The sequence below is a fragment of the Aspergillus flavus genome, chromosome 3 (assembly GCF_009017415.1).
Source record: "Aspergillus flavus chromosome 3, complete sequence".
Taxonomy (NCBI): domain Eukaryota; kingdom Fungi; phylum Ascomycota; class Eurotiomycetes; order Eurotiales; family Aspergillaceae; genus Aspergillus; species Aspergillus flavus.
In genome coordinates, this window is record NC_092407.1 from 685,751 (window position 1) to 702,652 (window position 16,902).

The 16,902-nt window shown below is 49.6% G+C and overlaps 7 protein-coding genes across 7 annotated transcripts; 3 read left to right on the plus strand and 4 right to left on the minus strand.

The window, feature by feature from the left end:
* Positions 1–100: 100 nt before the first annotated feature.
* F9C07_4408 (putative ceramide synthase membrane component) lies at positions 101–1,571 on the minus strand (the record flags this gene model as incomplete). The annotated part of the gene is made up of 3 exons (XM_041291595.1): positions 101–589; positions 640–1,359; positions 1,449–1,571. 3 exons carry the CDS (start codon positions 1,569–1,571, stop codon positions 101–103), a joined length of 1,332 nt encoding a protein of 443 aa, XP_041144089.1.
* Positions 1,572–3,026: 1,455 nt separating this feature from the next.
* Positions 3,027–4,063, plus strand: F9C07_1372838 (uncharacterized protein). Its single transcript, XM_071508032.1, has 2 exons — positions 3,027–3,136; positions 3,212–4,063. Exon 2 carries the CDS (start codon positions 3,426–3,428, stop codon positions 3,894–3,896), a length of 471 nt encoding a protein of 156 aa, XP_071364820.1. The 5' UTR covers positions 3,027–3,136; positions 3,212–3,425; the 3' UTR covers positions 3,897–4,063.
* Positions 4,064–4,455: 392 nt separating this feature from the next.
* F9C07_2065809 (cytochrome P450) lies at positions 4,456–6,338 on the plus strand (the record flags this gene model as incomplete). The annotated part of the gene is made up of 5 exons (XM_071508709.1): positions 4,456–4,681; positions 4,771–4,929; positions 4,999–5,539; positions 5,606–6,009; positions 6,085–6,338. 5 exons carry the CDS (start codon positions 4,456–4,458, stop codon positions 6,336–6,338), a joined length of 1,584 nt encoding a protein of 527 aa, XP_071364821.1.
* Positions 6,339–7,117: 779 nt separating this feature from the next.
* Positions 7,118–8,891, minus strand: F9C07_4411 (general substrate transporter; the record flags this gene model as incomplete). The annotated part of the gene is made up of 4 exons (XM_041291602.1): positions 7,118–8,213; positions 8,274–8,350; positions 8,411–8,534; positions 8,587–8,891. The coding sequence occupies 4 exons, from the start codon at positions 8,889–8,891 to the stop codon at positions 7,118–7,120; spliced, it is 1,602 nt and encodes a 533-aa protein (XP_041144091.1).
* A 2,822-nt stretch (positions 8,892–11,713) lies between these two features.
* Positions 11,714–13,807, minus strand: F9C07_4412 (uncharacterized protein; the record flags this gene model as incomplete). The annotated part of the gene is made up of 1 exon (XM_041285669.1): positions 11,714–13,807. One exon carries the CDS (start codon positions 13,805–13,807, stop codon positions 11,714–11,716), a length of 2,094 nt encoding a protein of 697 aa, XP_041144092.1.
* Positions 13,808–15,339: 1,532 nt separating this feature from the next.
* On the plus strand, positions 15,340–16,307 carry F9C07_4413 (putative 2-amino-3-carboxymuconate-6-semialdehyde decarboxylase; the record flags this gene model as incomplete). Its single annotated transcript, XM_041285670.1, has 2 exons — positions 15,340–15,485; positions 15,542–16,307. 2 exons carry the CDS (start codon positions 15,340–15,342, stop codon positions 16,305–16,307), a joined length of 912 nt encoding a protein of 303 aa, XP_041144093.1.
* A 68-nt stretch (positions 16,308–16,375) lies between these two features.
* F9C07_1372465 (uncharacterized protein) lies at positions 16,376–16,902 on the minus strand. Its single transcript, XM_071508031.1, has one exon. It carries the CDS (start codon positions 16,712–16,714, stop codon positions 16,445–16,447), a length of 270 nt encoding a protein of 89 aa, XP_071364822.1. The 5' UTR covers positions 16,715–16,902; the 3' UTR covers positions 16,376–16,444.

A 16,902-nucleotide genomic window follows, 5' to 3' on the forward strand; every position in this document is an offset into this window, starting at 1 on the left:
CTCAAGAGCTAAGAAAGAGAGAAAGCAGTGCAAACTCCGCCAACACCGCATGAGAAAAGCCCTACCTTTTGGAGCGGTTGGAAGTGCTAGAGCGCAACTTCTACCGGCGGCTAGAGGACTTCTCGTTGAGGGGCTCCCCGTTCACTAGAACTTGGGGAGCCTGGTTCTCCTTACCGACATTACGGGCAGTAACGGTGGACACTTCAGCTCCAGTCGCTAGAGTAGCACGGCCGCTTTGCCCCTGTTCTGCTTCTTCCTCTTCCTCCGTATCCTCGTCATCACTGCGCTCATCCTTCCTGATACTGTTGAAGAGGTAGTTCTTGAGGATGCGAAGGATCAAAAAGAGCCAGAAAAGGTTGACGGCCTGCAAGCTCGCCAGCAAGGCAAAGGTGATATATTGACTGATCCAACACTTGTATTGCTGGGTCTCCCAGTTCAGCTCGAAAGGACCAACGGTTCGGAATTCGGTAAGAACCGCCCAGAGAATCTTCAGGTTCAGGTAGTGGCGGCAGTAGATCCAAATTCCAACAAACATACCGAAGTATGGCGCAGTAATGAATGAGTCCAGGTAGTTGAGTGTTTTCGAAGTCTATTGCTATTAGTACATATCACGGGGGTGAGTTCAAGATGCATGCATACTGCAAGGAAGAAATCAGAAACATCGTGCGTGATGTAGACCGCAAGGCCCATGTAGGTGAAGTGGAATCGATAGCTCAGCGCGATGAGGGCCAAGGTGATGATGTGATGTCCGACAAGTTCTTTGAAGTCCTTTCGGGGCTTCTCCAGCTGGAGTAAGAGCACGATGGCTTGTTGAGCCCAGTAGCTCGCTTGCAACAGATAGTAGGCCTTGAATAGCGCTTCATGCTCCCGGTGCGGGAAACCCTCGTACATCGCCGTTGTGTTGAAATACCAGATATCAGACCGGTACATCACGTACAAGCCAAATGGACCGAAGATGCCGAAGTAGATCGCTGTGTACACCTGCTCCATGAAGCGAGCAGTCTTGCCTTTGCCGCGGATTCCGCAGTATATCGCCCACGGCCGGATGATGCGCTGCATGATGAATTCCCGAGTGAAGGATAAGACAATGGTGTAGAACGAGACAAAGGCAACGTCCTTGGGACCTTTTCCATACATAACCGGGCCACCAGGGGTTTTCGGTCCTTGAGGGTAGGACAGAAAGATTGCGCTATGTAGCGGATTGGACGGGTTGGGGTTGACTGCATACAGGGCGAGCAGAACTACCACCATGAGGAGAGGCAGGAGCCATGTATGTTTCAGGCATTTGTCTTTAAAGCGGCGGAGTAGGGATCGGCTCTTGCGACGCTTCGGTTGCGACTTCAGCGACTTCTCGGAAGACTGCGATAACATAGGCCGGAGTGAGCATAGGCACGGAGGAGCATTTGAGCGAGGGCGTTTGGGTGCTGCGCAATTGATCGAGACCATACCTTATTCCACTTTGGAGCCTCCGTTTCAATCGGACTGACCTCATTCATGGTCGACATCGCTGGTGCGCTGGTGTCACCCGGTATGTCCGCGCCCAAGTTACTCGAGCTCCGGCCGCGAGCCATGATCAGATGGAATAATACGTTGAGTGCCAATCTAGTTCTGAAGTCGTCCTATGAGTATCTTCCTTGACCCTCTCCCGGAGCGTATTTCGATCAGCCTCGGCTTTCGTAAAAGTGATCTTCTTAGATTACAACGCGGGATCCTCCGCCGTATCGGAGCGGAATCGAAGATAAGGGAAACAGAATAGGATTGAAGAAGAGGACAGGGTCAGAGAGAGACAACAAAAGAACACAAAAGAGATTTGCACCAGCGAAAGATGAAAAAGCCCTGACCCTAAGGGATTGGAGAACTGCTGGGGTACGAGTACGAGACACCTAATTCGTTTGAATTGTCAAGAGCGCAAATTAAACCCAAATCCAGGGGGACCTTTTTTTCTTTTTTTTTTTTTTTTTCTCCCTTAGAAATATTTTTCTCCGCCCCAAGCTCCACCGCCAAACACAGCCATTCAGCGATTGACGGAATCCCGCCCATACTATTATGTTGGATCGGATCTTGAAACTTATCGTCATCCTTTACTGCTTACTCGTGCTTCTATATTATTTCGATACACAATCAGGGCTCCCGCTGCAAGGTCAGGCTGTGGTCGATGCAGCTGTTGCAGACTGCTATCATAATCCACCGTTGTTGTCTCGAATTGGAGTACTCTGACGCCAAGACTCCTGAAAGTCTACCAGTCCCACATGGGATCAGCGGTTTTTTTATTTGAGGTGAATTTGGACCGAGGATGAGGCGTTTACCGGACAGGGTGGAATCTCAACTACAGATTACCTTTGCTCAGTTGAACTTGACCATCTCGAATCAACGCATGTTTCTTCTACCTACGTACATACCATACCATCATATCCTTACATCTGTGGGCTGAGTACCGTTGGCTTTTAGGATAGTGACTAAAATGTTCTACACGCCTGATGATTGAACCAGAAAGATCGATAGCGTATACACATTCTACTGTGAATGATACTCGATATAGCGACAGCTTTGCTAAAAAACAGTCCGAGCGCCCCTGTAGCCGGGCCAATATGTGTCAGACACGCCCTAAGGGGTCCGACAAACAAGAACACATGATCTGTTATAGACGCTGAACTAGGGCCTATTTTATCCACAAAACTCCCCTTCTAGGATTGACCACTATAGTGACTGAGAGTGTCGTTCGGAGGAGTTCAAAGCCGCTCCGTTTTCAACATGCGAATAAGTAAATCATCGCCGACCCTATCAGAGTAGACAACGCTGAGTGGGGCCATAGTATGCATCAATCTACCCGCAAATACAAGCCTCAGAGATCCTCGCATACGGATGATTGTGGTGAAGAGTGATCTCGGTCGTACGGCAGACACCACGTCCAGCATAAAAAAGCGTTGCCAGAATGACTTTGGACTGGCAGCTCAAGTCTGTTGCACAGGCAAGCAGTCGCGATTTGCGCTATGGATCTTGCTATGATTCCGTACAAATACCACCTCGTAAATAAGGGTTAGAACATATAGCTGGAAGGGCCCTGGATGGTTCGTTCCAAGGGTGCGTATTAATTGCTCATTCACTGATCAGGAGCGATACAAGTTGTCATTAGGCAGTGAGTTGAACTTGAAGTTTTCTGCGCCTATACCCCGAAAGAGCCTATTCTCTGTCCCCTTTTGACCTGATACAGACTAGAATAACCCTGTCCCTCGTCATCATTCAGAACCTGCCTCAGTCCAAGTGACCTATACTGCCCTAAAGGTGCAGGAAATAGCGTGGTCCACTTAAGGGTCTAACACTCGGGGGACCAGCTATGGATATAGAAAAGTGAGCTCTTTAGGAAGGAGGCCATTTACCCTCGCCCCTAAACCGAGTTCTGGGATGCGAAGTGACGCCGAGTCAGTATGCCGCCGCTCTATCTGGCAGCGAATATATCACTATCTCTATACAGCAATCGTGCGACATGTTGTTTCTTGCTATCTCCACGTACGGCTGTGGCCACTGCCGTTCAGGTGGCTGTCATCGGGTTTCCGCTGTGGCAGTTAGACTTCGAAGTCATGCTTGCTGTCGGGGTACTTCATACCCCCAAGCTGCTGAGATTCTCTGGGGGTGGAGACATACGACGACTCAGTGCCTTCAGGAACCCGACGATTGTGAAGAGCCCTAATGTTGAAGAACGTCTTCAGAATCGCCATTTGAGTGCTCTGGCCGTCAGGTTGAACACAGCAAAAGACGGGAAATGTGGCTTGTGGAATATCCAGACTCTCGTTTCCACGCGGGACAAGCCACATTCCCTCTGCGGACCCAGACGGCAAAGCCTACCATGGATCCCGAGTTCTGCATCCACGAATAAATTATCGAACTCATGGCACTAGGTTTATACCCTATATCCGCTGCCCTGATTTACAGGCGTGGCTTACATCACGAAGGAATCAAGCTGTGCTATTAGCCATGCAACTTGGTGGAAGCCTATGTAGAGGTCCTATTGAAGATAGGAATATGATTCGTAGTATTACCTGTGAACATTTGCGCCCCAAAAGCATAAAGCCGCATATTTCCCTATTCTGCGGAGGCGAAAATGACGATAACGACCAGACTGAGCAGTAAAGGCACATTAGCCTCTGCTCAAGAGAAAAGCATGATAAAGTGCTTGAAGGGCTCCAGACAAAGTCCTTTCTTGTGGTTTCACATAATAGATGCCCACCTACAATGGATTTCATATCATTCTTGCACCAAGAAAACTTCAAAGAAGTGCTTGAGACGGACCTTCTCCAGCTAGGAGTGTCTGCAGCACTTCTAGGAGTTCTACTACACATAACCATCTTTCGTACGTCCTTTTGTGTGGAAAATCACATCTATAATCTATTGGGGCTCTACGCCACGGTCGTCCTATTTTTATTCTATGCATACTTCACAATCACAGTGCTCTCTCTAATGCAAGTTCTAGGCAGAGTTGCCTTACTCACCACTTTGTTCAACACCAGCCTCAATACTAGTATCAGTATATACCGATTATTCGTCCACCGACTTCATCCTTTCCCCGGGCCCTTCGCATGCAAGCCCACCCGGTTCTACAGCGCTTTCTTAGCAGCAAAGAATATCCAATACAATGTGGAACTAAAAAGGCTCCACAAGCAGTACGGCAACTTCGTCCGCACAGGTAAGCCATTCTAACTAAGGATCCACAAAGCTTACTCTAACCAGGACTCATGCCAGGACCCCGTTAAATCTCCATCCTCCGAAATACAGCACTGCCCCTGATCTACGGCCCCCAGACTGGATGTCGCAGATCAACGTGGTACGGGCATGTGGATGTAGATGACACGAAAATATGCATGGCTCTAAGCCGCGACTTCAACGATCACCGACGACGAAGAAGAGCGTGGGACCGAGCCTTCAGTATCAAATGTTGGTCAACCCCGCATCCAGAGACAGTAAATATGTTACCCAAGTTCTACACTAAATAGCAAGCAATAGCCCTCAGTGTCTACGAACCCCGTGTTATAGCGCAGGCGAAGAAGCTCATGGCCCAGGTCGAAGCCAACCAAGGAAAGCCGCTTGATGCAACCACCTGGTCTATGCTTTTCACCTTCGATATCATGGGAGACATCGGGTTCGGTAAGAACTTTGGCAATCTTACAACAGGGAAAGCGCACCCCGCTATTAGTGCTATTCGTGACCATATGCGCGTCATTGCTGTCGTGAGCCATCTTCCGTGGCTTTTGAATATGCTTGGTAAGATACCAGGCGCGGCGGCTGGGTATCAAGGTTTCTTTAAGTGGTGCACTGATCAGGTCGAGACCAAACGCAAGGTATTAAGTCCTCGTTACGCTTTTGGTTTGGCTGTAGATGAGACTAGCGTATACCCCGATGCAACGCAACAGAGCTGGGACCACGACAAATACCCCCAAGACATCATTTCCTGGATCTTGAAAGCTTTCATAGACAACGATGTCTCGGCCCCACCATCTGAACCGGCCCTTCATGATGACTCGCGTGTGGTGGTGATTGCGGGCAGGTACGTACATATGCCTTTTCTCTCTCTTGAAACCCCAACCTATAACGTCTAACTCGACAAAACCAGCGACACAACCGCCTTGGCCCTAGCAAGCATCATCTACTTCCTCGCCAAACATCCTCAAATCCTCCAAAAACTCCAAGCCGAACTCGACAATGCAATGCCTAACGGGCCCCGAAGTTGGACTTACGACAAAGCCAAAACCATATGCTACATCGACGATATAATCCACGAAAGCCTTCGTCTGCGACCCTCCGTCTCAGGTGGTGGATACCGCGTAACGCCTGCCGAGGGCCTCCAGATTGACGAAGTCTTCATCCCAGGAGATGTGAACATGTTCGTTCCACAGCAGCTAATCCAAACAGACGAGCGATACTACAAATTCTCCAAGGAGTTTATTCCCGAGCGATGGGGCGAAAAGAAGGTCGAGTGGGGAACTGATAAGGCGCCTTATTTTCTGTTTTCTTTGGGTGAGTTCTCCGTTTCCCTTATACAATGTGGAGTATAGTATGTCTACGGATTAATTGACACCAGGGCTGACATAGGAATCTACGGCTGCGTAGGGAAGAATCTAGCTATGCTTAGTCTCCGCGTAGCCGTATCTACCCTAGCACAGCGGTACGACATCAGGTTTCGCACGGGAGACATTTTGGAACGATGCATTGGATACATTCACCACTTTTCTGCCGCCTTTGCAAGTTGTGTTTCACCCAAGGAAATCGTAAATACTACGCCATTCTTGAGACTCCTTCAAGTTTTCTTCATTCTTCATATTTCTGGTGTAAAAGTGCGCACTTAGTCATGAAGAATCAGGTTTCAAGCATATAGACCAAATCCCTAGGCCTCAAGTATCACGTTCTCTTACCTCCAAATACCTACTCGTATCTGTGACACCATCTCTTAAGCACAAAAGCTCTTCAGCACAGACCATCTTAGCCTACAGGCTTACAAACTCCGATACGTCGAAATGAAACTTCTTCGGTGCGCCAAGAACCCGACTTATTGGTGCCGATGGCATAGGTGAGGCGAGTCCCGAAGCGTTCAAGTCGGCTACCCGAGGCGCGACGCCAATGGTCTGTGTGTTTTGGAATGTGGCGGGGTTTAGTCGGGCTTGCTCTTGTTAATTGAGCTGATATGCATCATGGAGTGGCTTGTTGGGTTCTGTGTTATTGGTTTGGGTGATTGTTTATCTGGGTTTATCTGGGAAGGTTTGTATGTGTTTGTAAGATGTAGTGAGCTTAATGGATAATGGTTCTTTGTGGAGGAAAGAGTTATTTCCTAGGTTTGATGTTGTGGTTTGTTGGATGGATTCCGTTATTCTATACCCAACAGACGGTTCTAGATGATTGAGAATACTATAGAAGCACGAGTGAATTAGAAGCTATCCATCCCACAGAAACACTAGGTATCAAGACATCATCGTTCTCTCGTAAACATGAACTAATTAAGTCACACATGTTCATAACAAACCCACATAAAAGGGGAGATTTGTTAGAGTGGTATATAGGCAGATAATTAAATATTTTCTTTTAGAATTCAACCCCCAAACGACCACTACTTCTCACCTCCATCACCCAATTATGCGGTCTCGGAATGCTGGACAGTACCGCCAATCTTCTTCTCCTCGTCGAAGCCAACCTGCTCCAGGGTGGCGCCGCGCGAGAATTCGTTTCTGGTCTTCCAGGCGGGAATACCGATGTACGGAATACCAGTTGGGTCGGTGAAGATGGCCTCGACGTCCTCGAGGGTCTTACCGGCGGTCTCGGGGAACATGAAAAATACATGAATGAACATGGCAGTACAGAAGACACCGAAGACGATGTAGACCTGCCACTTGATGTTCTCGAAGGCAGGGGGGACGAACCAACCCAGAGCGAAGTTGAAGGCCCAGTTGAAGGAGGTGCACAGAGCGTTGGCCTTGCCACGGACACGCAGGGGGAAGAGCTCGGGAGGGTACACCCACGAGGCAGGACCCCAGGTGATGGCGTAGGAGGCGACGAACAGGTAGGTACACGCAATGACAGCCTTGGAAGGAGGGCCGGTGATTTCCCAGGACTCTGCGGGTGTTCCATTGAGACCGCCTGGGGGAGCGGCATGACCGTGTGCGGCCATCAGACCAGCATTGGCGTACAGCCAGGCTGCCATGAGGGCGGCACCAATAAGGAGAGTGGGACGGCGACCCCAGCGATCCAGCCACAAGATAGCAGGGATGGTCATGAACACATTGATCACATATTGGATACTGGACGACACCAGAAGGTTGTTACCATTCAAACCGGCCATCGCAAACACATACGTAATGTAGTACATCATCACGTTCATGCCCGTAAGCTGGGACCAGATTTGCGTGAAGACACCGACGTGAGTGCGGTTGATCATGTTCGGCTTGAGGAGTTCCATGAAGCTCACGTCGGCATTCTGACGTTCAAATTCGCACATGCCCTTGATCTCCTCGAATTCGCTCTGGACAAAAGGAGAGTCCGGGTCACCGTGACCATGAACCAAGGTAAGGACAGCATGGCACTCCTCCCAACGGTCCTTGCGGGCGAGCCAACGGGGAGATTCAGGAAGCAACATCATTCCAAGGAAAAGAAGGATAGCAGGAATCATCTGCAGACCCCAGGGAATCCGGAACGCGGCGGTGCCCTTGATAAAGCTGCATCCATAGGAAATGCTACAGAGGTTTAATTGTTAGTCTGGACACAATAGTGGGAAGCTCTGAGAGTAGACTTACTAGAACATGATCAGGATACCCCACGTGATGGCCCATTGCTGAAGACCAACAAGGCGACCACGCTTAGTAGGAGGGGCCTGGATGAGGGATCAGCAAGTTGCCAGGAGTCAAAGGTTCAGGTCATAGTAGGTACTTACGATCTCAGAGATGTAGACCGGGACCTGAGCGGAGCAGATACCGACACTGAAACCGTTGATGATACGACCAACAATCAACATGGGAATGTTCTGGGCGGCGCAGACAAGAATACATCCAATGCACCTGGTCAACGGTTAGGGAAGTCCTAAACGGGCGGAAATATTCGTCGGCCTACCAAATCACGGAACCAACCATGATCGACTGCTTACGACCGAGCATATCAGACAGGTATCCAGAGACCAGAGCACCTAACCAGGAGCCACCAGCCATGGCTGCAGTGATACCACCCTGAGTCATTGTATCGGGACCTCCACATTCCTTTTCACCATTCTCATTGATCGTCACACTTCCTCCGTTGTTGAAATAACACTTATAGGTGTTTGTACCGATAATCGCAGACATGGACGAGATATCGAAACCGAAAAGACCACCGCCGATGACGGCGATGGCCGCAATGACATAAATGTTGCCAATGGCCATCTTGAAGGCAAGATGTACCTCACCACTCCACTCTAAGCAAGATGGGGTAGACGGCTACCTGACGAAGACAGAAGCCACAGAAGAGGGAGGTACGAAAACTGTGTAATAAAAAAGTTTTAAACCACCGTAGGGGACGGGCCGGTCTTAATATACCCGAGGACAGGGGACGGAAATTTTGCCTTTCCATGTCGCATCGAATGACGGCCAATTCCGTCTAAATTCCTGATGACGCTTGAGCCTGTACCGACCCGAAGTGCCATAATAGGGAAAGGGCCATACGCCATGCGACTGGCGAGATTAGTCTAAGCTAGCGAGATTCACTGGATTCCAACCGGTGAGACAACCAGGAGACCATATCCAATCATGGATCAGACACATCATATAGACGGCCCACCGGAGCAGCTCTTCTGTGAATGATGACACAAGGTAGCAGCCTTTCGGCTGTCCGAGTCCAAAACGGACGGGTTCCTCGTTCAGTAAGAATGGGGAAACCCGCGGGGAGGCAACACATGGTCTGGAGATTTAGGGTCAGTGAGGGGATCAGGCCAGAGTAACCAATCCCATGATCAAGCACCCATGCAATCATTTCGCCGGGCAGATTCATTGGGAGACAGGGAAATGGAGGACCACATCTCGGTTCCACCGGCTGCGACCTTAGACCAAGGGTAGCCGTTTGAGAAGTAATCAAGGACGGAAGGGCCGTGGTCAGCACAATGCATAACTCCGGTTTTTAGTGTGAAGCCGAGTTGTTCGACGAACCAGAGTCGCGACGTGGAGGGATCCGGGGAAGCCTGACCACGCGGGTTCTGACTAGTGTTCCTAAGCCGATGGGGCCGCGAAAGGAAAAGAAACCGAAAGTGACCTATTGCGCCGAAGGGCAAACACGGCGAGTCGTATCCTTGAGTTAATTGCCTTTGAGCAGAGCCGATTGCAGACGGATCGGCACCCATCAATTCCTTTCCCGGCCGGGGAGTGTAAATTGATTCCCAGCGACAGACTTCCCGTCACGGCGCTTGTCAAGTGAGGAGTGAAAAAGCAAAAGAAAAAGGTCCGAGTGGTTAGAAAATAGGAGAGAAAAAAAAAATAATAAACAAAAGAAGGAAAAAGAAATATACTGTGTCGAGCAGACTCAATCCATCGAAGACAGTGCCGATCGCTGACATCCATCATTTTACAGGAAGACCCTAAACAGACACGGGAACTACTCCTCAACCGTCTCGGAACATGCCATTCAGAAGCGAAATGAAAAAATTGGAATCGCGTAGTGGGTTCCATGGACCCGAATGGATTCTGGTGGTGGTAGTAGTGAGCGTTGAGGTTCGATGTTGAATGTGGAGGAATAGGAGGGGCCCCAAACCCCCGACCAATTCCCCAGAACAAACAAAACATTTCCAGCCTAGAATCTTAGGCCCCATTCTCACAGACGGTTTAACCCGAGAGAGTAAGTGAGAAAGTGGAGTCGACGAGCTGAAAGGGGGCGAAATTAAGGTGAACAAATGAAAGGACCCCATTTCTCTTTTCCCCAGTCCCGAAGGAACCTCCCTGATTGGAGGAACTGCCAGCATGTGCCTCGGCCAACGTGCCATTTCCAGAATCGGAAATTCCACCAATTAGGGCAGCGGCACATCACGAGTCATGCTTCCGGTATCATGAAAAATTGTAAACAAAGAAAAACGAAAGAAAACCCAGAAAAATATGATTCATACATGTGGTAAAAAAAGATCTATACTTTCCAAGATGTCACCATAAAGAATGCTCAACAATGATTACCGCTACCAACTGATGTCCCGTGCCATGCGAGGCAGCCGTATGGCCGGTGGGGCCCTCGCAGCGCTCAGATACATCGATGGTACAGAGTATTCGATCACAGTTTGCATATCCCTGGCAAGGTTTACAGCCATAATTCCCTCATATTATTTGGTGTCATGCTATATTGCTTCTAATATAGGATACCTGCGTCGCAGCAACGGGAGGATTGCCACGTACGTATGTAGTATGTCTGTACCCAAGGTAATGTTGGACTGTACCATGTGAGGGGGGCTCGTATCCACGATACTAATTTAGCAGCATCATCATATTAACCGAACAACCTTTACCTCCCATCCGTAGCGTTGTCTTGTATCAAGCCACAAAGGCTTATGACCGAGAAAATTTTTTCCTTGGGTCTTTTTCTTCTAGTCGCTTTAAACTTTTCCGATTCTTTTACGTTTCAATAATTTCCCCCTCGTTAGGGGGAAGAAGGATTGAGACCATAAACTTAACATAATTGAATTTGATTCAAGAAAGAGTGATCTTGCGGGTATACCCTGATACCTTCCCCTCTGAATGGTCAAGGCATGTTCCTGTAGTGCCTGATTCAGCTTTGACTAATAACTGAGGTCCTTAGTCACCGTAAAGAAAGAACACATGGCTATTTAGCCAATCTACTGCCGTCCGTAGGGTTAGTGTGGTTTTCATGCCTTCTCGGTCATCGCCCGAATTCGGCTCGTTCCACGAGGAGGCTCTGAGGGTGTTCTCGATCTCTGATGGTACGGGGTGAATACAATTGAGATATTCCGTTCACTTTGGTGCATCTTGTTATGGGGTGATAGTCAGCTCTTGGCCCGGGCTCATGATCATTCGGGATTACGAAAGAGGCGTCATTCATTATCATTAGTGTATTATATGCTAAGCAACATCATGGTCCCCCTGGTCGCGGAAGAAACTTCGAGTACGAGGATTCGGGTATTAGGGAAATTCAGAACCAATGGGGACGTCGCCATGAGAGAAGCCAAGCGGCGCCTTATTCCAAGCCCGCAAGACCGTTAAGGCTGCACACTAAATCACACCAGCTGCCACTCCGCAATGTACGCCCACGCCATTCCTACCCGACCGACTTGCTGCCGATATTCTTCCGCGGTCACGCCCCGTGCGTCCTTTCGATCCCCGAAGCTGGTAAGTACGGCGATGGCTAGCTTCTGACCGGGTGCACCCAGTATCTTGGCATTCGGTACATCGACATACCAGAAGTCCCCGCCTCCCCCCGGTCCGGAGCCCCGGACATGGGTGAAGGGGAGACGGTCGTCTTGCCGACCGTCGAGGCCGTGAACCATCAGCAAGAAAAGCCCAGGCTTAGCTCGGGTGTGATGCTCCAGGGTCCAGTGTTCGCAGATGAGATTGAACTGGAACCGGAGCGGGCTGGGGTCGTGGATGGAGATTTGCTTGGCCGCCGGACGGAATGACCGTTCGCCTATGCTGTGGTTTTGTGCGTCGCCAAAGATTGTCGGCTGCTCAGCACTCAATGGTGAGTTCGGGTTGCCCAGGATGTACTCCTCCCAAGTGATCTCGGGCCGGCCATCATCCCGGAAGAAGTGAGATCGGTTGGAAGGGAAATGTCGGAGCCCGAACTCGTCATTCGAGTCGGTGAACATGGCCGGGTTAAATTGCTTCTTGTAAGGGAGGCCTGGACCCTGAACTACACCTGCACCCCAACAGGCGTCCAACAGCTTCCACTGTCCATTATCAATCCTCACTGCACTCCAGGCATGTCCGGTTGCCGAAACCGGTGGTATGGGGGAGCCTGGAGCTGGAGCGTCATAGCCATAGCCCTTGCCGTGACCAGCGACTACTACCGCATCGAGCCCAGCGTGGGTTGCGAGAGTTGCAAATAGACTGGCGTATCCTTCACACACCGCCAGTCCTGACGCTAGAGTTCCCGCTGGCGTGGAAGGTTTTACACATTTGTTGAAGAAGGAATGCACATCGTATTCTATATTATGGTGGAACCAAGTGAACAAGGCCCTCGCTTTATCAGTGGGGGAAGGAAACGGCGCTGTCAGTTCCCTCGCCAGCCATGCCAAGTCGTAAGACGGCAGTGACTCGCGAGGATATTGCGCTGCATGAGCATCAGGTGCCGAGAAATCGCGGCACTTCAAGCACATTGTGCTCGGTGCCGTAGCTGAATGCGTGGTTTTACAAAGGCGAGGTTTAGTCGCCTGAAGTTTGGCGAGGTCGACATCTGGACGTGTCGCTCTGGGAACTGGGGGTGGCACCCCGTTCGGCCGCGGCTCTTGTACACTACCATTCGTCCCTTTCCCAGAGTTCTCAGTGTTCCGGTTTATCCCTGCAAGCCCTGAACTTTGAATCTTCTCCAGAGCAGCACTCGAGGGGGGCGGCGGTGGCAATTTTCTCGTTGATTGCTTGCCATTTGTGTCTGCACTTGGTCCAGGTGACTTGTCGCTATTTATTCTAGAAGGTAATGGCGGAGGAGGCCGAGAGGTAGAGCGGTTTCCATTAGTTGACGTGCTGTTGGTCGACTCTCGCCGAGGGGGTAGTGAGGGGCGACCCTGCGAGAGGCTTCTGCTGCTATTTGCAGGTGATGGTCTCGGTCGTGGGGGCGGTTGAACAGTTTTCGTATCTTGTCTTTTCGGTGGCAAAGGAGGCAATTTTGCACCCCATGCAGGCGCACGTACACTGCGGATGGTATCCGAGTTATTAGACGTGGTCGATGCTATTGTAGCCCTCCCCGCACTTGTAGACGTTGAATGGGACACATCCGAGCCTAGGGACTCCCTAGATTCCTTTCGAGAGAACCCTGACGGTCTTCGTGGTGGTAGCGCTGGTGCTGATTCAGTTGACGCCTTTCGAACCGGCAACGGTGGAGGGGCCCTTGGTTTCTGAACAGGTGTTGGTGGTGGCCTGGGCACAGGTTTTGGTTGCGCCCCGGTTGGCTCGTTTCTATCACCAAGGGAGTCATGGGAGTTGACTGGAGGATTATTGATCGTTTGCTGTCGCGAAGGGGCTGGACGCGATGCGAAAGGGGTTGGTTGCGCCCCGAGTAACGGTGATGCGGCAGCCTGAGGGCTTTGTCCGACCTGCGCCTGGTTCAGGGCGGCGATCCGTTGCTGGATGGAAAGGACCTGTGTCTCTTCTGCCATTCTTTCCCAAGCGCTTTATATATGGTCGCCAGGGAAAACTGTACAATGTCACCAACAAGTAGAGAATTAAGAATATAACGAGTGACGATAAATATGCGAACGTAAATGGATGACCGGATTAGGAAACTTGGCAACTCCGCATTCAGGAACCGCGGTCAGGAACACCTTGAAGTTTGGCGCGCTGAGCCTGTTCACCAGGGAAGGGCAAGAAAAAATATGAGGAAGATATGAGAGTTTCAGGGGGGGTCATAGGTTTATAACCACAACCCCTGCATCCTCTAAAAAGCGAGTGGTAGCTCGAGGCTGTGACTGTTTAAGCCTCGCGGGGCCAACAAGTTGCCTCAGGTCATTTAGTCCGGTTCATTGTTACATTCGTCTCCCCCTTCTGGTTTAGCTCCTGATTATATAACAGATCTGGCCCCCTTCTTTGGACATCATGTGATGTCCGTGCTTTGACCATGTTGTATGACAGGTTTGCTTGCACTCCAGGGAATATCATAAAATTATATACCTTGTCGCATTGTATTTACGTGTGTCCTGACTACTTTTATACTATGTTGTAAACTGTGGTTAAGTGTTCCAGTGTTGAGGAATTATGATATATTTTCATACCTGGGCCTTCGGTAGCCGAAATATATAGTATAGTTGTATCTAATCAATATCGCGACTCACGGTTCCCTGTTGACTTTTACGCACTAACTACTAGAGCTACATAACAGAGATAGTTAGAGAGGGTAGTCTTTCCAACCTAAGATCAGGAAATTCTTTTACCGGGAATTTCATGCAGGATTGACAGTAATTTTGAAAATCTGTTGCTCACATAGTATGTGCTTCGTTGTCCCCACTACTTCTACTTAGCCCTATCCCGTACTAGGTGAATGGGTCTATTCTATTCTTGTCCCAGGCCCGAGCGTCTATACTTCCCAGCTTCTCTAAGCGTGGGCACAAAATGGGTACTGTAAGAGTGCTTTTCAGCTTCAAGTAGTCTTGATATGTTGCTATCTTCAATACTCGAGTGTATCTTTGCTATGTTGTCTTTAGTCAGAGAGTTTCCAATATATATCTTTTATTGCGATCAAAAAACCATCTCGCCCTTGCCCCACCATTAGACCTATTCAGCTTCGTGGTTCCTACTAAAAGAGTTGAACTTACAGTTTTAGCATTGTTGCTCTTTTCCTGCACTCCCTGTTATATTTTATTGCTGATCAATACTTGTAATGATGATCGAGTATGCGGAACTCCCTATATTGCAACTCTCCTAAGGCCGAATCCAAGGATGGAATGGAATGGTCAATATGAGGCCTCCCTACTACTAAATCATAACATGAAATGGGGTTACGTGACCCCCAACCGGCCCTAAATCCGATCAAGATCCTGTAATGTCCTGTTATCTCCGTCTGCGCTACCTCCGGATCCTTCCTAATATCCAGATCCACTCTCTAACTTTACTGTATCCATCACTTCCAGAACAGATTCCACAAGATGGCCAAGAAAAATGACAGACGAACCGACCCGAGTACGGTAAGTTCAAAATGCCACCCCAAGGCTGGCTAGACATCCACGGACATTTCTACCTACCCCAAGCACCAGGCGAAGCAGAAGCCCTAGCCGAATCCTTCCGAGCAGCATGCTTCATGGTCTCGCGGCCCGTAACATGGGAAGTCGAGTCCATCCTCCGGTACAACGACCGGGCAAACGTTCAGATGCAATGCTCTCATACATTCCACAAAGCAGTCTCGAGAAGCTCAAGGAAGCCAATACCTACGCCGCGTCACTTGTGTCAAAATATCCCTCCCGCTTTGGACTCCTGGCGGCGCTTCCAACCGACGATCCAGAGCTGTGCCTTAGCGAAATCAAACGAACAACATCGACATTCGAGATCCCAGCGGATGGATTCGCTGTGACGACCGTTCACAAGGGTGTCGGGCTGGGAGATCCCCGTCTCGAACCTGTTTGGGATGTGCTGAACTCTCGGAAGGCGGTTGTTCATATCCACCCTAATGCTTACGCGGCGCCAACAAACGGTCGTCCGTCGCCATTGATTGAGGTGGCTTTTGATACGGCAAGAACTGTTGTTGATATGCTTTACAATGATGTCTTCCGCCGCTATTCTGATATCAAATTTGTTCTAGCGCACTGTGGTGGAGTGTTGCCCGTTCTGTCTGGTCGGTTGGCGTTGCTTGGAACAGAGGAATGGGTGCCGAATCCGAATGATATCACGAGAAAGGAGATTGAGGAGCAGCTTGGGCGTTTTTTCGTTGACACGGCTGCAACTGCGAAGGCGGGGCTTCAGCCAGCTGTGAAGATGGTAGGACTTGAGAATGTGGTGTATGGGGCGGATTGTGGCGTGCCGTGTTCTACTGAACAGACTATGGAGGAGAATAGAAAAGATATCATGGATTTCGAAGCACAGAATGATATTCCTAGGGGTACAATTCTTGCTAACGGGTGGAAGCTGTTTCCTCAGGCGGCGGCAAGGGTAACGGCGAATGATGTATAAGTTGCCATAATTCTAGTTTATCTAGTAGTGATTGTTAACCCCTTTTCATTCTTACAAATGTATCCCGTAGTTCATGATATTGAGCCTGAAGCTGCAATGACCAAATCATATCTCGTGAACCCCGGGTATTGGTTCCTCTACCTGCCTTTCCCCACACCCAGAACAAATGCCAAAACAATACAAGCCACTTGCTCCATATTAGAAGCGTCATATAGGCGAAATGGGCCGTATTCGTAAAGAGTGAGGAAGCGGGAGGCATGAGTCTTTCTTAGTAAAAAGTTGCGATAGTGGCGATCGAGGGTTCCAAAAGTCAAGGTGATTTCGTTTCGGTCATGGGAAATCAGAAAGATTCTGGGGAAGACTCTTGTGTTAGGTTGCTTACAAAAAAGCAGAAGTCCAGAAAACATACCGTCCCGGCATTGCTGTTTCTGGATGGTTTTTCTGTAAAATCCATGCCGCTATCTGGGCTGCCTCCTGATACTGAACCTGAGGGAGGGCATCTTCTCTCCGCCTTGCCTTGCACTCTAGCAGTGCAAACACCTTTTCTGGTTCCTCATTAAATGGAGCACTCCATTAGTGCGAATCTATCTAGGCC